The 26,582-nt window shown below is 38.6% G+C and overlaps 1 long non-coding RNA gene and 1 gene segment (V, D, J or C); one reads left to right on the top strand and one right to left on the bottom strand.

The window, feature by feature from the left end:
* Positions 1-14,523, top strand: part of LOC102149258 (T-cell receptor gamma chain C region C10.5-like) — a 39,654-nt gene extending 25,131 nt beyond the window's left edge. Inside the window, 4 exon segments of the C gene segment in view lie at positions 8,252-8,581; positions 11,923-11,970; positions 12,240-12,284; positions 13,925-14,523. Of these exon segments, the coding sequence occupies positions 8,252-8,581; positions 11,923-11,970; positions 12,240-12,284; positions 13,925-14,061 (560 nt within the window).
* A 6,722-nt stretch (positions 14,524-21,245) lies between these two features.
* On the bottom strand, positions 21,246-22,129 carry LOC138923940 (uncharacterized). The gene is made up of 2 exons (XR_011438319.1): positions 22,006-22,129; positions 21,246-21,727 (listed from the first exon to the last, which is right to left on the bottom strand). It is a non-coding gene; the product is annotated as an uncharacterized lncRNA (long non-coding RNA).
* Between the last annotated feature and the right edge of the window lie 4,453 nt (positions 22,130-26,582).

Genomic DNA, 26,582 nt, shown 5'->3' with positions numbered 1-26,582 from the left:
GATTGTGATCATGTAAATATAGAATTCGTAAATTGAAAAGCAACTTTCTGGTGTTATTTTCCCTAAATGATTATATGTTCAATGTAAATTGTAGCAATCAAATTAAAAGCTGCACAGATATAATTCATGTAGGTCCTGAAAAATGGTTTTTAGGAGAGTGTGGTGCAGGGAAAGGTGTGAACTTTGATTCTGGGTCTGTCACTTTCTGGATAAACATTCTTTGGCCAATGAATTTGGATTCATTCGTTACTGCTATGCTAAAATTATAAAAATAATACTGCCCATTATGAAAAAAAATTCAGAATACCAAAAACAAAGAAAAAATTAAAATTTTATATTGACACATCACTGTTAACATTTTGATATATTTTCTTCCACTCATTCTTTCTATGTAGCAACCATTCAAATGGATGTTGTGATGATTAAATGAAATTAAATATGGAAATTACCACCATGGTCAGTGATTAAAAAAAATCGGTTCCCCAGACTTCAAATTACCGCCATTGGAATTCTTTATGAAATAAGAAGTACAGATAAGTGTATTAATTACCACCTAGTCTACCTATTACATTAGAATAAATGGTTAGCATTTGTAGAAAACATTCAATTTCTAAGACTAACCGTCACCTGCATCTAAAAATGATTGGAATATAATAAGCATATCTCAAATATCAATAGCCTGAATATGAGGTGATCTCTCATTTTCCATTAGAAATATATGGGGAAAAAAAGAGGGCTTTTGGAAATTGAATGTATCAATTTATAATGAAATAGGTAAAAGGCAAATAGCTTACAATATTTAATTTCTTAATTAAATTATAGCTACACAGTGAAAAATTTTATTACTACAAATATCACTTGGGGAAATATTACTCTCTTTACTCTCACAATTCATTAAAAATTTTGTTGAGAGTCTTAACATGCAGCTGAAACATCTTAGAGTAAGTTTCCAGGTCATCACAGGGGCTGAGTATCTGTTTTGGGATCCCCATAGGAGGATGTTACTGGATATTTTATCTAAAGAGGCAATTATCCATTTGTAAAATAAAAGGAAAGCATTTTTAATTTATTCTGTTATTCTATAAGTGTGCAAGGAAGCATAAAGTACAGAGCTGTATTCCTGAATAATATTTACCAAGCCCATGTTCAATTTCTTTATTTTCTTTCACCAATGCTAGCTCCCAAACTGGCATTAACTGAGTTCATTTCAGGTGGAGATCTTCTCCAAGTAGTATTGTATTTTTTGATCACAGCAGAGTATTAGAAGAGCATCTTTTAATATGAGAGGTTGCACAGAACTGAAACGTAAGGTGACTCCCATTTTCTGAGGGACAGCTTCGGAAAGAAAACCTCACTTTATCTTCTGGCACTTTTGAGTCTACCTGAATTCTGCATGTTTTGTGTCGATATAACAGAGCCAGGATTTGCAAGACTATTCTTCTAACTCTCATGTCATATTGAAGTTAGACCTTACCAAACTACCAACCAGTGGGTCAGAAAAAGAAACAAGCTATAATGCACAAACCATTTGTCATTTATTTCAACAGCCTATTTCCCAAATCTATTTGAGAAGCCTAAAATCAAATACACAAGCACAGGCATACCTTGTTTTTGTACTCTGCTTTACTGCACTTCGCAGATATTGCATTTTTTAAAAATTGAAAGTTTGCAGCAACCCTGCATTGAACAAGTCCGTCCGTGCAATCTTTTGAAGAGCATTTGCTTGCTTTGATTCTTTGTGTCACATTTTGGTCATTTTTGCAATATTTCAAAGGTTTTAATTACCAATATTGGTTATGGTGATTTGTGATCAGTGAGCTTTGATATTACTGTTGTAATTGTTTAAGGTGCCCATATACGAGGGCAAAATTAATCAATAAATTGTATGTGTGTCATGGCTGCTCCACTGACTGTGTCCCCATTTCTCTTCCTCTTCTTGGGCCTCCCTATTCCCTGAGACACAACAATATTGAAATTAGGCCAATTAACCCTACAATGGTCTCTAAGTGTTCAAGTGAAAGGAAGAGTTCCATGTCTTTGAATTTAAATTAGAAGCTAGAAATGAGTAAGCTTAAAGAGGAAGGCATGTCTAAAGCTGATGATGGATCACTAAATTTGATACATTTGATGTATCTGGGCAAGGTAAATTGAAAACCTTCCAGAAAGGATTCACCAGTCTAGATGCCATTAAGAACATTCATGGTTCATTGAAAAAGGTCAAAACATCAACATTAACAGTAATTTGGAAGAGGTTGATTTAACCCTCATGGATGACTTTGAGGAGTCTAAGACTTCAGTGGAGGAAGTCACTGCAGACGTGATAGAAGTAGAAAGATAACTAGCAATAGAAGTGGAGCCTGAAGATGTGACTGAATCACTGCTATCTCATGATAAAACATCAATGGACAAGGAGTCACTTCTTATGGATGAGCGAAGAAACTAGTTTCTTGAGGTGGAATTTCTTCCTGGTGAAGATGCTGTGAAGATTGGTAACATGACAGAAAAGGATTTAGAACATTACATGAACTTAGTTGATAAAGCAATAGCAGGGTTAGAGAGAATTGACTGTAATATTGAAAGAAGACCGGGGCCAGCCCCATGGCACAACGGTTAAGTTCACATGTTCAGCTTTAGTGGCCCAGGGGTTCACCAGTTCAGATCCCGGGTGCGGACAAGGGACCGCTTGGCAAAAGCCATGCCGTGGTAGGCGTCCCACATATAAAGTAGAGGAAGATGGTCATGGATGTTAGCCCAGGGCCAGTCTTCCTCAGCAAAAAGAGGAGGATTGGCAGTAGTTAGCTCAGGGCTAATCTTCTTCAAAAAAAGAAAGAAAGAAAGAAAGAAAGAAAGAAAGAAAGAAAGAAAGAAAGAAAGAAAGAAAGAAAAAAGACCTACTGTGTGTAAAATGCTATCAAACAGCATCACATTCCACAGATAAATTGTTCATGAAAGGAATCTTCAAACAATGTGGTAAACTTCATCATTGTCTTAAGAAATTGCCACAGTTATCCCAACCTTCAGCAACCACCACCCTGATCAGTCAGCAGCCATCAACATTGAGGCAAGACCCTCCATCTAGAAAAAGATTACAACTCACCGAAGGCTCAGATGGCTGATATTCTTAAGCAATAAAGTTTTCTGTGCGTGAGGAAGATTGGCCCTGAACTAACACATGTTGCCAATCTTCCTCTATTTTATGTGGGATGCTGTTGCAGCATGGGTTGACAAGCTGTGCTAGGTCTGCGCCAGGGACAAGAACCTGCAATCCCTGGGCTGCCAAAGGGCAGTGCACAAACTTAACTACCATGCCACCAGGTGGGCCTCAATAAAGTATTTTTTAATTAAGGTATGCACACTGGTTTTTTTAGGCAGAATGCTACTGCATGCTTAAAAGACTATAGTACAGTGTAAATATAACTTTTATATGCCCTGGGAATCCAAGAAAATCATATGACTTGCTTTATTGCAATATGTGCATTATTTCTGTGTTTTGGAACTGAACCTACAATGTCTCTGAGGTATGCCTGTGCATTCAGACCATGAAATAAAAATAGAAGATCAAAACCACCAAGGGAAGCAAAAGAAAATAGGCCTATGATTATCTAACAAGAAGCACAGGGTAAATTTTTATGCTCAGGTAGGAACAAAAATGGAGTGGAATTCATAGTATTCATTAACTGATGAAATGAAGCAAACCAAATTTTCAAATAGGAAGAAGTTTTCCCACTGTAAAATTAGAAATGGACTTCAATGCATGAGTCCTTTAGGAGAACAGTGAAGTAACAGCGTGGACATTGCCTTTAAAATCCATTTCATAAAATGGAAGAAATAGTCTTTCAGCAAACCTGTTTTATACCACCACTGCATCAATACTATAGGCATCGTAACATTGCATGTCATTCACAGATGGTGACATTCAGCAGACACGGTCAGGCAGGTAACATTTAGTGATCTAATGTGACAATAGCAGGATTTGAGGACAGGCCTCCTGCCATCTCTCTAGTCCTTCTGCCTTGAAGGCCCACGGCCAGGAGTGTCAAGCTGAACTTTCTGCATAAGCTAGAAAGATATCAGCTTTAGTCTGAAATTTCTGGTGAAAACTTGGAATGCAAATAGATTGTGCTGTTGATTAGGGCAAAGAGCCATTTGTTTTCACAACACAAGTGAAGCAGTTCCATGCACTGACTGCATGTTATTAGGCTTTCGTCAATGATCCTTTGATTTTTCTTACACTGGGAATGCAGCAGATAAGACAAGACAATGGTTGCCTATTAATTGGGTGTGTGAAAGGCACGTTTCCTCTGATGATGGCTTTGTGAATTTCAGGTTATTGGAGCAAAGTGGAATGCAAACGAAGGAACAAGTCTTCACACTTAATTGCCACAATCTAATAGCAGCCCCAAAATACTGAGTCCCTATTAGTAAGGGAAAAGTTTGGTCCCATGAGATGAAGATGTCATGTTGAACCACACAATCATTACAAACAAAATGTTAATAATAATGATAACGATAATAATGATCATAATAATAGTTACAGTCTCTATTTGCTAGCATTTTTACTCTAATTGCTTTTCAAATCTTCATTTCCGTCTCACTTCAGCTCTGGCAGGGACATTGAATTGATTTACACTAACATCACCTTTTTCAAACAAATAAGGCACCAAAGTCTCTCATTTACCTGATTTATCAGCCACACAACTTGCTGTGAGCAAAATTCACGAGCACCATAACTGTGGTCTCTTCAGTCTCAGGCCACCATAGCTTCCTAGGATTTGAAGAACTCAGAGAAGCTAATTAGTCTAAAGTTTTCGATATGGGTTGATCACGGTGGAATTCTTATACAAAACTCCCCATTGATGGAAAAAAAATTGTCATCACAGGTAGGTATCAGAAGAATGGAATTTTTCCAGGTAATAGAAGGAAGGCAAGAAGCAATTAAATTGGAGGAACAGTTAAGAATGTTTAGACAAAGACAGGAATGTGATGGGGACAGGATGTAGAAATCTTAGGAGAGATTTTAAATCATTATGACAAAGAACAACATAGACAACATTGTGTGAATACTGTGATAGGATTTGGCTTTGTGTACAGGTGGACTTATATAAGGACTCAAGTATAACATATATAATTATCATGAAAATGTTTGGCCCACAGAAGAAGTTTATGATTACAGGTAAGTTTGTGAGTTGACACATTTCCTTTCTAACAGTGAGAAAGTCTTCTCAAAGAGTCTGGGCTTTGGGTTCAGGCTGACCTGGCTCCACCACTTACGTCCTGCTTATGTGAACTTGGCGATTATTCTCTGGCCTCAGTTTTCTAATCCGCAAAATGGGGTGACAGTATGTATCCAGCAGGGCTTGTATGAGAATCAAATGAAGTCATGTGTAAAGTGCTTGGCACATTGTCTAACACACCATACACGCTGGATACGTGTTCCCCCAATTCCAACGTGAAGGGAGAGCTGTACCCAGCGTGGAGAGTGTTTGCAGCCAACGACATTGTCGGAGCAACAACTTTCCAGAGGATTCAGCTGTACTTACAACTGCTCAAGTGGAAACTCATCTTACTGTCCACTCACACGCACAAAAATGAGTTTGGAGATATTTGCTTCTCTTTGGCAGCCTTTTCCCTCACTTGGCAAGGAAAATGTGATTAAAATGTCCTTATTTATTAATTTTGTCATTTTACTCTCTTTAAAACTTAATCCTTTATTTTAACCGATATCATCTCTAACGCCAACATTTATTGGCACCAAAATTTATAGCAAACGTGTTTGGATTTCATGCTCATATTTATCAGAAAAGCAGTTTAAATTCATACAGAACATGGTCAGATTTAAAATCAATTATAGCAGAAACTTGTCATAAACTTGCAATATATATTAAAATATGAAACGGCTATAATTATTTATTTGATGAAAGAAACATTACAGGAAGAAACTCAAGAACACTTTATCAATATCAGTATGTAGGTCTGAAATATCATAATTTCAATCTAAAATGTAGTTGACATTTGGTAAATTCATGTGTAATTCATACGATTGTATCTTAGTAAAATACAAACAACTCAGACAATTTCACTCAAATGTATTATGTGAATGTGCAAATGAATGCGTATTAATGAATTAGAGAGGTTTATTTACTTTTTTACCTGGTTTCTGTTCCTTGCATTGTGAAAAGGATTTTGACCATAGAATACACCATTAATACGTTTTAAAAAGACTGTTTAAAGAAAAAGTGGGTAGTATAATTACTTGAAATATAGGCACTGAACATATATACACAAGTACACTATTTAATGCTCAAATATTACGTTGAGAAAGTTATGGAAATTCAAGATTTATTTTATCCTGAAAAGAATGAAATTTAAAGAATCTAGCTAAGGAAAAGTGACAGGTGGTAAGAATAGTGTGTTATCATACAGAAATTTTTCAATTCATCATTTGATTTTCAATTTCGTCAGTATAATGAATCAGAAGTATTCCTATGAAGAAACATAAGTACCTAAGATGAAAATTAGATTTTCTAATATTCTGACTAAAGACTAAATTCTGTAAATAGAATGTAGGATTGAAAAATTAATCTTGTTTTACATAACATTCTTTTTAAACTAAAAACAAATATAAGGCTGGTGAAATAAAGTGTCTTATTATCATGATCAATAAAGCACCAATTACACTAAAAGCAAGATGTATAAAATTAAAATAAGCACATTTTGACCTAATTATATTTACAGCATGAGAAAAAACCCAACATCGTTTGCTTAGTCATTTACTGTAAAAGTCAGGAGCTTTGCTGAATAGGCAGAACTTCTCAAGAATTTTTGCTCTTTTCTTCTCAAATAAGACATCTAATTCTTCTTTTCTTAAGAAATTGCACATTGAATTATTTAACTCTAAATTAGTCCAAAGAGAATATTATTAAAGCATTTATGTGTCAATTGGAAATCAAATTGGAAAAAATTTTTAATATTTATAATTCCCATCATCAGATTAACAATAAATATATTATCAAATAACATTTCAGCATCCAAGTGACAGGGCTTTGTAAGCTATGATGCTTTGTTATATATTTTGACGCCATATCTGCGAGGGACTCTGGAACTGTAGCATTTAGCATTACACCAATTACATATATAATTTATTGAGCAGGTGATGATAAAGAAAATAGTGGAGCTCTAAAACAGTTCGTCAGCTTTTTCGGGTAGATACAAATTTCAGAGAAGACACTGAGATTCAAAAGATGGTGCATAATTCATCATGCTTAAACTTCAAATGAACGTTCAAAATAAAACAGTCTTTTGGTGGATATTTTGTAAAGTGAAACAAAATTCTGAGCGCATTTACTTAATAAAAATAGCATAACAGCATTTCTGAAAATAACCAATACATTTTTTAATATAAGTTTTGGAAATATTGCTATTTTGTCTCTAAATTCAAGGCATTGTAAATAATTTGGAAGTCCAGTGTCAATGCAACCGTACTTAAAAACCTGGGGTGGTTCAGACGTGAAACCGAGATGATACGTAAAATTAGACATCAATTAGGAGAACTGCATTACCTCAGAACTGGGCATGGGACCCACATTGAAAGCAAAAGAATGACTAGATTGTCAAGTACACGTGGAAATTGATTCCCATTAACAAGTGACTGTGCGTTGTTTTAGAAAAATTAAAAACTTCCTCCTGCAATTTATTTATACGGCAAATAAGAGATACATGGTGTATTCCAAAAGTGGTTAAATGAATAGTGAGGTTTCACGGAGTTGCAGAAAATGAGAATGTGCTATTTGGTGAAAGAGAGTACAAATTACAGAATTCACAAGACAGGAAAGGGACGTACTTTAGAAATGATCAAATATTCTCATGCGTTGAGACATCATCAAAGTTACCTGGTCTCCTCCCCCATGCCCACCACCTACCCACCCACCTTGAAAGCATGTTCCAGTATGGTAGAACAAAAGAGATTTTAAAAAATATTTGTGTTCATGAATGTTAGGTGCATTGAAATGGAGTCATACCCCATTTTAGCATGTGGAGAAAGAACAAAGGCCAAGCTGTAATAACCCCTGGAACCTCTTTTCCCATGGAAAATAAGAACAATAAATACCTCACAATCTGTGGTGGAAGAAAGGCCATGGTGAGCACTAATTCAATGACCGCTTTTTTCCTTTCATCATGTGCTAGGTTGTTGCAAACTACAGGATCTTTGTGCTTCTCCAATGATTATTTGCTGTTCCATTTTCCCCCACAGATGCACGCCTTCCTGCAGACATTTCTCCCAAGCCCACCATTTTTCTTCCTTCAATTGCTGAAATAAACTTCCATAAGGCTGGAACATATCTTTGTCTTCTTCAGAAATTCTTCCCCGAGGTTATTAAGGTATTTTGGAAGGAAAAGAATGGCAATACAATCCTGCCATCCCAGCAGGGAAATACCATGAAGACTGATAACACTTACATGAAATTCAGCTGGCTGACCGTGACTGGAAAGTCAATGGATAAAGAACATAAATGCATCGTCCAACACGAGAATAATAAAGGAGGGGTTGACCAAGAGATTCTTTTTCCATCAGTGAATGAAGGTATGTGTATTTAAATATAATCTCCCAGAACATTTTTTTCAAAGGGATACCCCACCTTTTCTGTCAAGTCTTAATGCAAAACATATATATATATATATATATATATATATATATATATATTTCTTAAATGTTGTTCTATTTATTGCTAATGTAAATGTTCCTTTCTTTCCCCATAGAATTAAAATAGTATATGCTTTGGAATATAAAAATGAGAAAGAAAAAGAAAAATTTACTTAACCTTTCTCAGCCTGAGATTCATCATCTAAAGCGTTAAGGTCACAGTGATGTATTTTAGGGTAGTCGTATGCATTAAATGAAACAAGATAAGTCAAAACAGCTAGGAAACAGCACCAAAGAAATGCTCCAAAAGATAATCCCCTTTTGGTGATCGGTAAATAAGAACAATTATATGTCTTTCAGGAATGTTCTATTAAGCAAGCGAAGTCATTCTTACTTTCATCTTGCAATACTCGGAGTACAACCCCAAAGCAACGCTAATAGTTCTCGAAACAGTGTTCATTTGAGGGAGCTAACCACAGTTCAACAAAAAAACAGGATAAATTGGGCACTTCCATTGTTTTGTGATCTGAGGTTTTCCAGATTTGTATTTTATATACCACTGTAAGGCAAAATTTTATAATTAGAGATTGGGAGAGGCGAATGTGTACACACATACTTCCATTCTACATAATGAATCTATTTTTTGCCATTGGTAAATCTAGCCCAAGAAATATTTATTGCAGAACTGGCCTGTGCCAGGCCTGGAAGGGATGTGTGGATGAGGACATTGGGATAAATTACTGTCCCAAGGAGGATGTATTGTTGTAAGAGAATACATTCTTTTCCTAATCTCTCAGGTCCCTCGTGATTCAAGCATGGTGTCCCCAAGGAGTCCCTTTGATGCAGATTCTGCACATATTTAGACAGTGGCAGACGACTGAATGTGCCTTGGTCCCAGCAGTGGTCCAGTAACTCTCTAGTCTCGGGACTTGAAGTCCTGAGTATGAATACAGCAGACCAAAGGCCCCAGAGCACCTGTGAATAGGAAGGAATCGGTTTGTACTCTTCCCTGTGGGTAACAAGCCCTTTTGAAGCCGTGGGGCACAAGCACAGAAGAAAATGTACAAAGACCTCTGCTGTGCACCAGCACAAATTTCTGAAGTCAGTCTTTATCTTCTCGGATCCTTAGTTTCATCAGTGAATAAATTAGGCTCCAACACTCGCCTTGGCTTTCTCCCGGGGCTGTGATGAAGAGCAAATGAAATAATGTCAGCGAAAATACTTACTTTTAAAACTATAACATGAATGTATTTCTCTAAGTATTTATTGTATTTTTTAATATCCTTTCCTAAAGCTCAATAATGTAATATTGAAACAACTGCTCTCATTTACTATTTCTACAGCTAAGAAACAGAGGAGCAGCAATATGGGCAAAGCAAAGCTTTAATATAACCACTGAAGTGAGGTGACCTATTAGCTTTTGATTTTTCTAGAGATCATGGAAAAATGAGAAGTACAGTAAGTCCCACGGTGATGATCATCATAGAGAAGTTCCAGTTCATCATGTGTTTTACTTGGTACCTAATTTCTGAAACAAAAGACTCCCATGGGCTTCTCAGGGCAACAAAGCTGATGAAGACATTTCTGTTAATGCCATTCTACAGCAAATTTCTAATGCTGTTTCTTGGAAATTTCTAGTTTCAATAAAAGCTAAGAATATAACTTCGAAGCACAAATCAATGAAGTAATTTTGAAGAAGATAAAACTAGTGTTTTTAACCGACCTTGGTTGAGAAAGAGTTTAGGATACGTACACGGATTTTTTTATGAAAAATGTTTCTTTTCTCATTATTACCTCATTGATTCATGATAATGGAGTTTTATTTATCTTTTAATAAATAAATCACTGTTATGGAAAAGAAATAAATTTAAGATACATCAAAGTCAGTTTTTGAAGATATTTTAACATCTAAACATGATTATGCTGTTTCATTCTTGGAATTTTTTCCAAATCTTATTGGTTCAAACCCAGTTTTAGAGCCACCAACAAAAGAACTCATTGTGTGCAATAAATTGCCTACCAGAACCTTATCTATATGGACAAGAACACATCTTTTAGAAAAAGGATTAACTAAAACAATGGTTTCGACTGTTTTCCTCCATCCAAGAGTCAATTATCTTTAAAAATTTTTTATCTTTGTATGTTTTCCTTCTTTTATTTTTTACAGTGGAGATAAATCTCACTCCAGATTGTATAGATTCAGAGAAGTATAATTGTGTCTTGGCCTACCTTTCTATCTTTGGAAAGAATTGCACTGAAATGCTGAGCTCTTGTAATAGAAAGTTCATTTGCTGGGAATATTTAACATATTTGGAACAGAAAATGTTTTTAGTGTCCACAATGGTGAAATTATGTCGTTTCTCTATAGATTATTTTCCATTTCTATGGGTTATTTTTACGAAGTACATTCCACATGCTCTATCTCACTGAATCCGCCACAACGATCGTTTGAATGCTGGCTCTGCCCTCGCTGGTATGACTCCCAGCAAGTTCCTTATTCTTCCAGCCTTATTCCTCCTTTGTAACAAGGAGTCTTCCAAAACACAACCAACATCAGTGTCACTGTAGCACTAAATGAGATAACACGTGTGAAGCATTTAATAGTGCCTGCCACAGTAATAATCACTCGATAGCCATTAGCTTTTGCTCATATTGTTGCCACGTCCACAAACACCACAACTCCAGAGAATCAGGTGCATGAGTTGAGGATCTGGGAATATGCATGCTCTGGAAAGGTCTGCATGCTTCTGTTGCTTTGATGGGAAATTTTCCTAAACCAGATTCTTTCAAGCGTGAGATTCTGTTGTGGAGTCTAAGAGTTGATGAGTGGATTTTGGTAGCAACTCTTCATGTCAACAGCATGTGCTGAAGACTATAGAGAAGCCATATTCCGGTTATTTTTCCATTCGACAAGTCCTTCTCCAACACCTCCTTTGAGGCAGGCATTGAGTGGGAGCTATGAATACAGAAGGAAAACAAGATAGTCTTGGATATTATCGTCAGGTTGTGATAAAGAAGAAAAAAATGTATTCTTCATGAAGGTCAACATCTTCCTATGCAGAAGCACAATATATGAATTAGATGTGCTTTACTGCATAGAATGAGAGAAACTATGCCCGGATTTGTAGGGCCCATATTTTTAAGGACAGTCTTTCTGTCAGCGAAGTATATGTGCGTGTATGTGTGGTTGTACATTCACGTGTACACATATAAACACATACAACACACCCTCCAATAATGGACCTGAATAATTGACTAGTTCTTGCTCTCATTTCTTCCAGTTGACGTTGCTCCTGATTCTCCAACAGCTTCCCCAACAGAGCAAAGTAGTAAGTTTGCATATATGCTTGCCTTCACATCATGCTGTAGCATTTCCTTTCCTCCTGATCAAATTACATTTTGAACTTCCCTGATTTGTAGTAGACAAGACTAATTATTCCTGGAATTGTAGGGTTCATATTTTTAATGAGTATCTCCCCCGTGTCTTTTAGTAGATTTTATGTCGGTGTGTATACACACACACATACATCTGCATATATATCACATGTAAAATAATAGGCGTGAGCAATTGACTAACACTTGCTCTCATTTCTTCTAGACGTCACTGCTGTTACTTCTAGAAGAGCTTGTCTGAAAGATGAAAGTAAGTTTTTGTACATCTTTGCCTTTATGTCATGTGACAGCATTTTTTTCCTCTGGCTAGACGTCACTTTTGTAATTTCTTGGTTCAAGGAAGAAACAGTAGAATGGTGGGATGATGCAGAATAGATTGAGTGATATTTTAAATCAATCCATCATTTCCTAGGTGTCTTCTTTACACAGTAAATATTGGTTTAGGGATGAGACGACTATAAATTAAAGGGTGCAGTGATAGGCGCTGAATTATTTCCACAATGGATTTAATTCATTTGTGCAGCTTTTATTTCTGAGAAATGAGGAATATGTGATATCAGGGTGCTTCAAGATTTTTTTTTTAAGTCTTTGGTCCTTGCAAGTAGCTAATGACATTAGGTGACATGTACTGAGATCTTCCTCTACAGAAGGCATTATGGTGGGTTTGGCATGCATTTTCTTGTTTAATGCTTATCATACTCCTGTGAAGTGGTACAATAATTTTTTTCCCATTTCACAGATGAAAGCAAAGACCCAAAATTAATTGAGTCTGTGGCACCATGCCACGCAGCTGGAGCTGGGGTTTCAACACGGCCCTTTGAATCAAGAGTTCATACACTTACTCAGTTCTCTCTTCTTCCTCTAAGATATAGTTCTAGAGCAATAAACCCCCAAGTCAAGGCCCTGAGACGTGATGGACACATGGTGGGGGTTGGGTAAGGGCATGGCTTTTGCTGTCTCACAGGCTGGACTTGAACCCCAGTTGTTTTAATGGTTAGTTGCATCAATATAGGAAAATTAATTACATTTTCTGAGCGACACTTTCCTTGTCTGCCAACCAGAATTAATTACAACTGGCTTAGTTATTGAAGGGATAAGTTCACCTATGTGGAAGATCTAGGATTGGGTTTCTCATTTAGCCAGCACAGTCCTTGTCTTGGGCCCTTTCTCCTTATATGTGTACAAGGAAAGTGACTAGAATCACCAGTCACTGGTGCTCTAGCCCTGCTGATCTTTCCTCCATTTCCAAAATCAAGGGGGCTCTGGGCCTCAGCTAACACCTACCTGACTAAGGGCAAGGAGTTATGAGCACATCTCCTCTGAGATCCCTTTCCACAACAAGTGCTAATGATTCTGGTGTTCTGATTCTTGAAGATAAAACATGTGAAAGGGGAATTTCCACAGGAAGAGATTCGGCCTTGTTCATTGAATAGTCAGTCTGGCTCACCACCATTGTCATTACTTACTTCTTGACGTCATATATTTCTTGCCAAACTTCGAAGGATATTAAGTGCAATTATCCTATGCCACAATGAGAGACATTTAGGAAGGACAGGTGAGTGAGCCATGATCTCCTAAAGTTTTGGAGAATTTGGATTAACCACTCTCTTCTGCTTTATATAATACTAATTACATATAAACAATTGTATGATGTTCTAAATGAATTTAGAAAAGGTTGTTGATTGACATGACCTGGTGAGTGGCTCCTCAGTTGCCTTGTTGTTGTCTGTGGTGGTTATGTTGGTAGGTAGACGTTTACTTTTGGGTTCTGGTGGTGCAGGGTATGACTACAAGGTAGGCCATTTGAAATAAATAACTGTCACCAGCCTCCCATTAATATGACCTCTCTTTCAAAAGAACAGGCGAAACTAATCATCTGACTTCTCTTAGACCCCCTGCAGCTCACCAGCACCTTGGCCTATTACAGCTACCTCCTGCTCCTCCTCGTGAGCGCAGTCTACTTTGTCATCATCACCATCTGTCTGTGCAGGAGAACAGCCGTCTCTGGCAATGGAAAGAATTCATAACAGATGGGGGGACAAAGAAGTCAACTTTTGTTCATCATTTATTGTCCCTAGAAGTGTCTACTGCGAATCTACCTTGGCTTTCTCTCTGGGTTTGGGTTATTCCAGTTCAAAAGTGTGCTTTGCTGTTATGCCATTATTGTGTAATGGTTTTTCAAAACGCTGGGCAAATAGAAATTTTTTTCTATAACAGCAATGAACTCTGCCATTACTCAGGGGCAGGGCCATGGGGTCGTCCTTTAGCACCACTCTCTCCATGACCTCCATCAGCTCCTCCAGCAAACTGAATGACCATGCCTTCTGAGTACAGACAACATGCAACTCTACTCACATCCCTTAGGGCCATTTAACCAGATGACCACCTTGGAGCCTTCCATTTTACACACGCAGAAGTCACCATCATTGTCACTTGAATTCTATACTTCGTTTTTCATAATGGGCACAATAAAAAAAAGGAAAACTCTACATTTGTCTCTGTCTACTTTAATTTGATGCAATCTAACTGAAAGTCTGGGGTAAGAAGCAACATGACACCTGAACCATCAAATCCAGCATTGGGTGTGATGATGGTCAATACCACAGTTCCAATTCTTTCCTAGATGGTGGTCATGACACTTTCTTTGGGGCACTGGCTCCAAGAGGAGCCACAGTCAAATGAAGGCACCGAGGTCACTTCTCTTTCAAAGGCCATCAGATTCACATTTATTTGGTTTGGGACATTCTCATGGTGTCAGTAGAACATCTAGCATGACTTGCACTGTGTGTGCTCAGCTCTACACTAATGTTTCACAAGCACCGTGTTTCCTGCTCCTCACAATAACCACATGAGACCTGCACTCACACCAAGAGGCATCGCAGTGGAGGGATTAAGCCCCTGCACTCTGAACCCAGAGTGTCTGGGTTTGAATCCTTGGTCTAGTATGAGAATCTGTGTGACCTCAGCCAAACTATTTGAACTCTCTGTGCCATAATTTCCTGCATGTGCCCCATCTCCTGGAGTTGTGTGGATTAAGTGAGTTAATAACGCCTCGTACTCGCCAGTCCTCAACAACATTACCAACCACTGTCGGCAGTTCTACTTTTGAATAGAGGATACTACACAACACAGAAACACTGATAGTCATTTGTAATCTTATTTCCCCACAGAGAGGTTAGCTGTGGGCAGAATAGAGACTCTGCATTTTTACTGTGTACCAGGAAATCTCGTTAATCCTCAAAGAGCCCCCTGAAGTAGGTACAATTATAATCCACAGTGTAGATATTGGAGAAATTAATTTCTCTGCTCAAGGTCACTATTTTGTAAGTAATAGTCATTTAAAGCCAGGTCTCTCTGAACTCAGAGCCAGTATTTCATACCTATTATCAGTTGGCTTTCCCTTCAACCACTGTCAACTGGGAAAAACAAAACAAAACAAAACATGCACTGTTTCTTTACAAAAAGCATCCTCCAAGGAGTCAGTGAGAATTTTTTTAGGGATTTGCGGGAACATCTTTGTTTTTTACTCATGTTTATATGCTGTTATTACAATAATTGCTACCTTTGTTGTCAGCATTAAGGAAATCCTACTTTATTCTGTGAGTGTGTGTCCTAGATTTGCAACTGCTTTTTTGGGGGCTGCTAATGAAATGGACTGAGAGTCTTGGACAGAGCAGGCCCATTGCTGGTGCTCTCTGGGTGTCCCTTCTGACACCCCGCCTCCTCCCCTAGACTGGATGGGCTCAGAGGAACTCACGATCACCTGTGGAAGCCTCTGGTAGGTGCAAGTGAATTTCTGAGGTTGGAGGTTGGTTATACATCCTTTTTGGTCCAGTAATTTTCCACAACAGTATGAACACCACATGGTGTGTTGGAAGAAACACTTGCCCAGAGTTCACACCTCACACTCCATAGTTAGAGCCTCAGTACCTATGTCTGGCTCTAACTAGCTGTGTCACTTATTCTTGACCAAGTCACATTGCTTAAATTTACCCAGCTTTAGAAGAATGTGTTCAAATTAAATAATTTCAGGTTTCTAGTGCTATTTACAAATTCAATTATTAACATCCTAATGAAGTAATAATAGCAAATTCTGGTATGGTGCTTACTGGTACTGGTCTAAGTACACATTAACTGACTTAACTCTCACAAGAAACCTTTGAGATATATACAGTTATCTCTGTTTTATAGATGGGGAATCAGGCAGATAGGGGATAAAGAATGTCCCCATAGTTAGCCAGCTGAGAAACAGAGCTGGGATTTGAACCGAAGCAGCCCGGCTGCAGGAGTGCTGCTCATAACTTCTCCATTAGATGCTACTAGAGTAGAAATAGGTAACTTTGAGTTACAGTTAAAGCAGGAACATTTCCTTCTTTATTAGGCTAAGAGCTGGTGACGAGAACTGCCAAGTAAACCTGTCCACACTTCCCCTCCTTGCTCCTATGTTGTTCCTACAATTCAAGGGTCACGGTCAACAGGCCACACAATTTCTATGCTGGGAAGACTTTTATACGCAGACCTCCACCCACCCATAGGACTTCTGTGATTAAAGTCCAGGCACTGTGTTGGATAAAATGAATACCAGAACAACAGGATGCATCCACAGGTGTGCAATGGAAAACTAGGCAAAGATTTACACAATTCCACATAAAAACACTCGCGTCTCAATATCTTTATAGAGTCTCCATACACTTCTCAGCTGTAACAAAGGGAAACCTCAAGGAAGCAATTCTGAAAATTTCCCCATTACAACTTCTCCCTACTGTTTGGAATATTTTTCTTCAAAGACTTCAATTTTTGAAGGCTGCTGTCAATCAAGCAGGTCACAATTGAGTAATATTTGATGTTCCCTTTCATATCACTCAAGGTTCCATACAACTGCAAATTTGAAAATGTAAGTAACAAGAGATAAAGAGAGATGCTATACAAACATGCACCATTCACACACAGGCCAGAAACTTAACATTTTCATTAGCCGTGAAATCTTATATGGGTAAATTCATGGACTCTGTCATGTTCTGTTATTCTATTTTTTGTTTGCTTGCTGTCTTTTGTTTTGTTTGAATAAAGCAAGTACCTACCACTTAGTGAGCATCGAGAATTCTGCTGGGCAGTTGGCATGCTTTATGTCTAATGTTCTCACTGTACCACACATGAGTATCATGCTCATCTCACTGATGAGAAGACTAGGTCCCAGAGAAGCTAAGAGATATGCCTGAGATTAAACATGGAGTAATGCCCGAGTCCACATGACTCCAGGTCTGCCTGACTCAAGACCTCCTTCTCTATCCATTATTCTAGTGGCTCTCCTCCTGGGAGCCCTTAAAAACCACTGAGGCCCCGCCTTCCTCAAAGGCCATGCAGAGGACTTTTAAAAAAACCTCCGTCAGTAATTCTCATGTGCATTGGGGTGGAGGCCAGCAAGTGACTGAAAGAGCTCCTGAGCTCCAGCGCTGCTGTCCCAGATCACATGCAGTGAGGAGCCGTCACAGAGTCCATCACACAAGGGAAAATGTGCTGCAGCCAGGAAAGTGTTCTCACCATTCCTCCCATAGATTTCCTAAGGAAACGAAAGGTATGAACTAAGATTTATGTGCAAGGATGTTCACTCAGTGTGGCACCATTTATAGCAGCTCCAAATTAAGCCAAATGCCTACAATAATGCCCAATAAGAAACTAAAAAATAAACTAAAAGATGTCGTATTGTCTACTATGCATCTTCAAAAGATGTAGATTGTTTAAAGAAATGTAAAATTAATCACAAAGTGTCAAAAAAATATTACGTATAGCATGACCCTATACAAATTATTAGAAAATATCGTAACATAGTTCAAAAATCAAAACACTCTAAGGGCCGACCCACTTGTGCAGTGGTTAGGTTCGCACGTTCTGCTTCGGTGGCCTGGGGTTCACTGGTTTGGTGCAGACACGGCACCGCTTGGCAAGCCATGCTGTGGTAGCCGTCCCACGTATAGAAGAAGATGGGCAAGAATGTTAGCTCAAGGCCGGTCTTCCTCAGCAAAAAGAGGAGGATTGGCAGCAGATGTTAGCTCAGGGCTAATCTTCCTCAAAAAAAATAATTAATTACTTAATTAATTTAAAAATTTAAAAGAAAATCGAAACACTCTAAAAAATGCATCTAGAGATCTTGCTTCAACCGCTGTCTCTCCCTCTCCCAATTCTTATAGGTAATACTTTTGTTTCTGTACATCCTTCTGGTTTTTATTTATGGAAATATGAATGTATATGTAACATATATACACATGGATATACATATGCATATTCTCATTTCTTCTCTTCCTACATAGAAGTAGTATATGATATACATTATTCTGCACTTGTCTTTTCCCTTAAAAGTTCTAGAGCTCTTTTGATGTCAGTGAAGAGTGATGGACAGATGGCTGCATGATATTTCACTGGTGAATGGACAATACTTTATTAAATCAGTTCCCTATGATAGCCCATTGGCTCATTTTCAATCTTCTGCTACTGTAAGAAATGCTGGAACTATAACAGCATTTCCTATCATTTTGAATGTGTGCATTGGTCATTTTGGTAGGTATTGCCAAATCAACCAAGATGTAAAGAGAGCATTGTGTTGTACTTCTATCGAAGTGTGAGTGAATGCCAAGAGAGTGCCTCAGGACTTTCTAGTCTACAGGTGAAAAATAGACTCATTGCAGTTTTAATTTTTTCCTCTTACTATGAGTGACAAGAAGCATCTTTTCTTATACCAGCAGTCTAAATTTCTTTTTCTGTGAAATATTTTTCATGTCGTTTGGCCATTTTTTCCATTAAGTAACAATACCAACATGTATGACACTCATTTATATGTGTCTCTGCATTTCTACAGGCATATTCATAAAACAACATGTTCAATGTATGGTAGGAAGGTGCAAAAGTGATAAGAGATTCTATATTTTCCTGTTTTCTCTGCAAACACTTTTAAAGCAAAAACTTATTTATATTAAAATTGAAACATCTCAATTAAAATTTGGAAAAATTGTTATTGATTCTTTACAATCAGCTTCAGTTTCTGTGAAACACCTTCTTTTGAAAGCCGAGTAGAAGTTCCCATTGGGAAACAAAGTAAGACTCACATGATACAAGAAAGATTAAATTTAATTAGATCTACTCCTTGATTCTCATGAATCTGATCAGATTCTCTAGGCCCAATCCCTGGCCCTCTCCTTAGAGACCTGGAACTATATCTACTTTGGGAAAGAGTAGAAGCAAACAAGGGAAACTTGCAAATCACTGAAAGCTTTGTGCAGCTGATGTCACTGCCAGGCACTACTAGGCAGCGTCTCCTGTGGCTTCCAACTTCTGAGCAACTTCCTCCTGCACTGGGCCTGGGCTGCCCTGAACGAGGCGGCACAGAGAGGGAGAGCACAGGTGGTGGAGGTGACAGCCTGGGTGGCGGGAGGGGGCTAGTGTGGCTGCTGGTGTGTTACTTTCTCAGCTTTCTTTTATGCACATGCTCTGTCAAATGTGGTTGATTCGTGGAAAATGCTCAAACTTAAACTGGCACCTACAGGTTAGGGTTGTGCATGCAGTGGATAGGGTGTCATAAGATAAATTAAGGACAGTTAAACCACAACCAACTTTGCTCACTTTCAAAAGGTCATGGCTAATGGGAGGAAAATATCCATCTACACACACTTGTGATTGCAGTCAAACATACTCTTAGGCTGGGGCTGTGGTAGGGGGTGCCCTGCTTTTTATACACAGAGTTTACTCCAATTAGCTACAGTGTGAAGCTAGAATCTTACTCCCAGGGCTGTTAGATGCTGCATCTCAGTCCACTCTCATGACCCTGTTCTGAAGGAAAGAGCAGACAGGACACCTTGGAGCACGAACTTCATCCTAACAGTCCACCAAGTATCTGAGCTCTTCCATGGTATTTGACTTACTGAGGCTGGTAACTTTTGGTTTCATTTTCTCAGTGTAGATGAGGTGACACAGATCTGTGTCCCTGAACCCGGTAGCGCAGAATGACTGTAGATGTGGGCAACAATGATGAGCCTTTTCCCTCACAAGAACACAGAGATACAGAAGCCCTGAGTTCAACTGTGTAATTGAATGTCATATAAGGGATCATATAAGTCCCTCTAATGAGTCCCTCTAATAAGCCTGAACAAGGCTTAACAGAGGACATTGACATCAGATCAAAGTGTGATAGGGCTCAATTAGAGGAGGTCTGTTCAGCAACGTGAGCATAAACAGCAAATGTCCCCACCCGCACCCACCCAAGCATGGGAGAGAGTGGGTTCCCAGGCCACTAATTCAATCTCTCCATCCCAGGGAATGTAGAGCTCTATTGTTGAGATCAATGCTGTAGGCTTTCTCAGTCTGACATCACGGCACATTCAATTCATAGACTTCATTCTTCTTGGTCTGTGCTCTGAGAGCCAACTTCTGGGTGAGCTTTGACTTCCTATGAGGATTGGCTGCATCTGCTGCTTGAGCCCAGCATGCCTGGAGGAGAGCTCTTTCTCAGGTTAAATTAATACACTGATGTCCAGCTTAGGCATCACCTGTGGGCCTGGGCACCCACTTTCTTGGTGTATATGTGACTCTACTCCTGAGACAGGACATTCTCACTGTTGTAACACTGTTGCATTGCTGAGATTTTAGTCACAAGGCAGACCCTGGAGCTGATCCTTATCCCTTTCTCCTCTATTAGAAGCTCTTTCTCATTAGGACCCGGTCTCCTTAAGAGACTCCCAGTGGCATTTCTGTCATTTGGCCATTCTTAGAATAAGCACACGTGGAGTTGATTAGATTTGCACAAATGGCCACTTTTCCGCCCAAACCAGCACCATTCCCACTACACACAATTGAGTTTTTTTTTAATGACTCAGTGGATAATGAAAGAAAACTAAGAGCCAAGCTGCCTTCCTGTGAAGCACTGAGGTAAATATTCAAGTTTGAAAAAATAGCTCACCATATGATTTAGTGCATTTTAATTCAAACTAGCTAAACACAAAGGGAAAATGATGGCAATGATTTCATAGTATGGGTTCAAAATAAGAGTGCTCAGAATATTTCAGAACCATACTTCTGGGAGAAATATAGCATTTCATGATAAAATTAACACAAAACATCTGGTGAGTTTTTATATGTATCAAAATCCCTCCTTCCACCTTTTTGCAATTCCAACACTTTCAGCCAAATACATAATGCAAAACAAGGAAAATAAAACTAGTGATTTTGATATGCTGGACTTTATTCTTTTTAAATTGTACAAAAAGCACATGTGCATGTGTTAAAAAACACAAGGGAAATGTCAGGTGTTAAAAAAGAAATACAAAAGAAATCTGAGACAAGAAACAAAAAATGTCCATTCTGCAACTCAGAAAGATACCTTGCTTACTGAAAAAGTGTTATTCCAATATATTGAGAAGTCATTCGATTAGGAATGCAGCACAAGCCTTTTCTGCAACTATTCATTAATAGATCAGATTCAGTCTCACCAAATAAAAGATGGATAATTCCACTATCTTCCCAGCCACAGGCAGGCTACGAAATGTATAAGGATGTGGGACAGTGTCTGTGAGGTATTCCAATAAATAAATCCTTTATTAGCCGTTCAGTGAAGTCAGCAGTGGATGTCAGCATTTCAACCTTCAATAGGGAGATCCCGTCTTGTCCATTTTTTCCTCTGGTGACTCTCAGTGAGGGTTCTTCACACTAGAAAAGAGAAAACACAAAAATATTTGAGATGTAGTGTAAAGGTCAAATGCTACATTGCCTTATGTTTCTATAACAATGTCTGTGTCCTGAAGAAGAGCTGTGCTACAGACACTTGAAGGACCTGGCTGTGGCCACACAGAATCTATTTAAGGCGTTTTAGAAGAGGACCTGCTGTTCACACGCTCACACTGTTGCCTCACGTCAACCACTGCTGCGGAAAGAAGGGGCCGCAGCGTGTCGGGTGCTTCTGCTGCGGGCACGGGGCCTCCACCCACCACGACTCCGGCCGCCTCTGCTTCTCCACGACTCTGAGTCCACCCACGACCTCTCCCTTCTGTGACTAAACCATTAGGCAGAGTCGCTGCTGCTACAGTTGACTTCAGTTCATTTGCTTGTGTCTCTGAGGATGAGCTGTTTCCTGTGATGACCTGAAGGGGTTCACCCATGTGCCCACCTTGAGGCCCAGCACGAGCTGCTGCTCTGATGATCACATCCTGCATCTCTGAGGCTCCAGAGCACTTGAGAGACATCCCAGTGCAGGGCTGGAGCGGACCCTGGAGCCACACTGGGTGGGCCTGTGTCCTGGCTCTGCCACTTGTTCGCTGTGTGACCTTGGGCAAGTTACTCACCCACTCTAGTCTCACTCGCCTCAGGTATAAATGGAGACAATAACCACATCTCATAGGACTGCGACCCTCACAGCTCACTAAGTTAGGGTTTGTGGATAAACAACGTCTGAGATGGAGACATTCTGACTAAGTCAATAATAATGAACTCATGCTGATTATTTAGAAATTTGGGACTCTGAAGCATTTTTAATACTTCACAAATTTATACCTATGCAGAAAATGTTAAGAAATGTGACATTAACAAAATATGAATGATAAATTCAAGTAAATATGACAAATCTGGTTATATACTCACACTCTTATTCTTTGAATTTTCTTTGAATCTACTCAAAGAAAATGCTCCATGTTTAACTACTTTGTTGTTATAGTTTCATTTTCAAGGACTCACTTTAACAAAGTAGCACTCATAGTTCTAAAAGTAGTTTTTCACTGTCCTGCTTTTCTTCAGATCCTACATGGTAGGGAAGGGGAAGGAGAAAAAGCATCGCATTCCAGTAAAGTGAGAAACAAGTTCTTCAAAATTACAACATATATCCATAAAATTTTAAATGAGAGAGTCGTATGTTGAAACCTCAGAGATTTAGCTTAACAAAGCTGTTAATGTAAGATAAAGTTTTACTTTATTTATTGTAGGATGAAAGTGTTTAAAATAGGATCTATAAGTCACAACAATCTGTCAAAATGTATTCACCTATGTAATTGTAAAATTATTCATACAGATCAAGAATTCCTATCCACTGCTATTCCTCCTGCACGTCTTTGCTAACAAGCTTGCATGTGTTTCTCAACCGCTAATAACTTTGAGTTTTGGTACAAATAATTTTATCTCTGTATTTTCAAAATTGCTGTCCCCAGTGACTGAGAGAGCTAAGAGGGCTTCCTAATGCCGAGGGCGATGCCACAAGGTCATTCTTGTGACTCTTGCCAGTGACCACTGCTACAATCAATACAATACTTCAAAATTTATAAGATGTCACTAAAGCAGTGCCTTAGTAGAAATCTAAGGCTTTAAATGTCTGTATCAAAAAAGCAAAAAAGATCCAAATCAACAATGGAAAGAAAAGCAAGCTAAACCCAGCACAGGTAGAATAAAGGGAATAATAAAGATAGGAACGGAAATAATTGAAATGGAAAACAGAAAAGAAGAGATAAAAATCAATAAAAACAAGTCAGGTTTTTGAAAATATCAACAAATTTGACAAACCTCAAGCTAGAATTACCAAGAAGAAATTAGAGAAGATAAAAATTACTGAGTCAAGGAAAAAAAGGGGAACATCACCACCAACCCTACAGGAATTTAAAAGGATTATAAGGGAATAGTATAAATGATTTATGTCAAGAAACTAGATAATTTAGAAGAAATGGATGAATTCCTAGAAAGACACAAATTAAGAAATTGGACTCAAGAAGAAAAAAAAGATCTGAATTGATCTATAAATAATAAGTAAATAAATTAGTAATTGAAAATCTTCCCATAGAGAAAATCCCTGGCCCAGATGGTTTCCTTGGAGAATCTATCAAACATTTAAAGAAGGAATAATATTCATCCTTCATGAAAAGGATTCATTCAGAAGACACAGGAGTTGGGAGCACTTCCCAATGTTTTCTATGAAGCCAGCGTTACATGGATATCAAAATCAAAGACATTATAAGAAATCCACAGGCAGATCGATACAAAAATCATGAGCATGGGTATAAAAATCCTCAAGAAAATATTAGCAAATTGAATCCAGAAACATACATAATGGATTATAACCAAGAACAAATGGGATTTATCCTATACATAAACAGTTGATTTAACATCCAAAAATCAGTTAAAATCACACATCATATTAACTGACTATAGGACAAAAACACATGATCATCTCAACAGGTGCATACAAAGCATTTGAAAAATCCAATGGCTATTCACGATAAAAACTCTCCAACACTAGCAATAAAATGCAAATTCCTCAACCTGATAAAGGGCATCTGTAAAAACCCACAGCTACCATCACACTTCATGTTGAAAGACTGAATGCTTTTCCCCAAACACCAGGAACAAGACAAGGACGTCTGCTCTTGCCACTTCTATTCAACACTGTATTGGAGGTTCTAGACAGTGAAACAATGGAAAAACAAAATTAAAGATATCCAGTAGATTGAAAAGGAAAAAGTCAAATGTCAATTGTATTTCTATATACTAGCAAGGAAAATTTTGAAAATGAAACTAAAACAACAATTATATTCACAATAGGGCCAAAAAGAATAAAATACTTAAGAATTAATTTAACAAAAGAACAAAAGTTGTATGTTGAACAGTATAAAATGATACAAAGAAAATTAAAGAACATCTAAATAAATGCAGAGAGAGTCCATGTTCAAGGATTAGAAGATTCAGTGATGTCATCATGGCGATTCTTCCCCAATTGATCTATTAATTCGTGCAGGAGGTTTTTGCGGCAAAAATTAACAAGCTCGTCCTAAAATTTACATGAAACCACAAAAGACCTAGAATAGCCAAAATAATTTTTATAAAGAACAAAGTTGGAGGACTGTTATGGACACCCTGCAAGAGCGGTGGGGCTAGCCGAGCCCCGCAAATCTAATTTCCATGTTGAGGCTGATGATGCCACACACCCAGAGGGTCTGACAAGTTTTATTACTCAGAAAAGCGAGGTCTTGGGGGGTGGCGGGGCAGGCCTTTCAAGCAAGGACTCACAGAACCTGATTTTAAAGTCACATAAAAATAAAATCACAGTCATCAGGCCCGTGTGGTCCTGGGGCAAGGAGAGCACACAGGTTAACAGAGGGAAGTGCAGAGTCCGGCAATAAATCCCTGTATTTATGCTCAATAGGTTTTTGAGAAACGTGCTGAGTTAATTCAAGAAGGAAAAGACAGTCTTTTCAACAAATGGCGCTGCCTCGGAAGAACGAATCTAGTTCCTTACTTCCTCCATACACAAAAATTAATTCAAAATAGCCAGGAGCGGGTGCTAGAAGGTAGTCTAAATAACTAAAAGCAATCAAAATACTATACTTTCTAAGCAGGGAATTGAAAACAAAGAGGAAATATAACATCACATTTGGTATTCAAATGCAAAGGCCCAATGAGAACAGAAATTAATCCCTGAATCACAAACAGCCAAGCAGGTTACTTGGGGCAGAGGCCCAGGAGAATGGCCGACTTAGTTCAAAGTCTTGGTGTGTTCTTTATTAGCTAGGCAACCATGAGTTAAGTTGCTTAACCAGCCTAAAACTCTGTTTCATCTGCAAAATGTGGATCAGTAACACCTGCTTTATGCTTGCAAGGAAGGAATAAATATGTGCAATGTTCGACATTCAATAATTCATCATTTCATGGATAAGTTATTTCTGGCATGACATAAAAAAATTAACTTTTACAAAAGGTGATCAACTCAACTCAAAAGTGCTAGAAGAAATTTCTACTACCTTTTGAGGTCCATCAACATTAATTGAATAACTGCACTTCAAGAATAACTTCTGCTCTTACTGGCATGTGAGAGTTATTCTTGAGTTACTGCAATGCCTCTGAAATTTTCTTCATGTGACTTAGACTTTTTAGTTTAAAAAGAAATTCTATATATATGACTACTGAATTTATATATAGTGAATGGATGGTGACATGGGTTTTGGAATTTGTTAGAATTGGGTTTGAATCCAGGCTCCATTAGTTACTGCTTAAGTTACCTGAACAGGTAAAACTTCTTAAGATTCTGATGATCTCATCTATCAATAACTCTCCTGCCCCCTCCATCGGCTCAGGCTGTCCCTCCCTCTGCTCTGGGCCCTCTGGGCTCCTGGCTCCTCCTCTTCTGCAGAGGGCCTGCTCTCAGCCTACCCCAGGAGGCTCTCAGGAAATGGGCTGAGCAGAGAGGCAGGGCTCCTCCCCAGGCCTCCCCCAGCCCCACCCTCTCTGGGTCATCAGCTGGGTGGTCTTCTAGGAGAACCCCTCAGTTACTGCCCGCCTGGGACAGCTGTGCAGAGACCAGCTCTGACTCCCTCCTTTTGTCCTTGGCTCCCTGTCTTTGGAGCAGGACCGGAATGTGAGAGGGTGTCTGCCCCTCCTGTCGTCTGTCCCTTTCCTTCTAAGGCCCGAGGAGGAAGGCATGCTGTGGGCTCTCGCCCTCCTTCTAGCTTTCCTGGCTCCTGGTAAGTGTGCTGCCTACCTGCTTCTGGGATTTTTCTCTTTTTTTGGCAACAGGAGGCCATAGTAAGGAATT

Source organism: Equus caballus, chromosome 4, assembly GCF_041296265.1.
Source record: "Equus caballus isolate H_3958 breed thoroughbred chromosome 4, TB-T2T, whole genome shotgun sequence".
In the NCBI taxonomy this organism is placed as follows: domain Eukaryota; kingdom Metazoa; phylum Chordata; class Mammalia; order Perissodactyla; family Equidae; genus Equus; species Equus caballus.
Note: the sequence above shows the minus strand (reverse complement) of the source record. Positions and strands in the feature narration are given on the sequence as shown.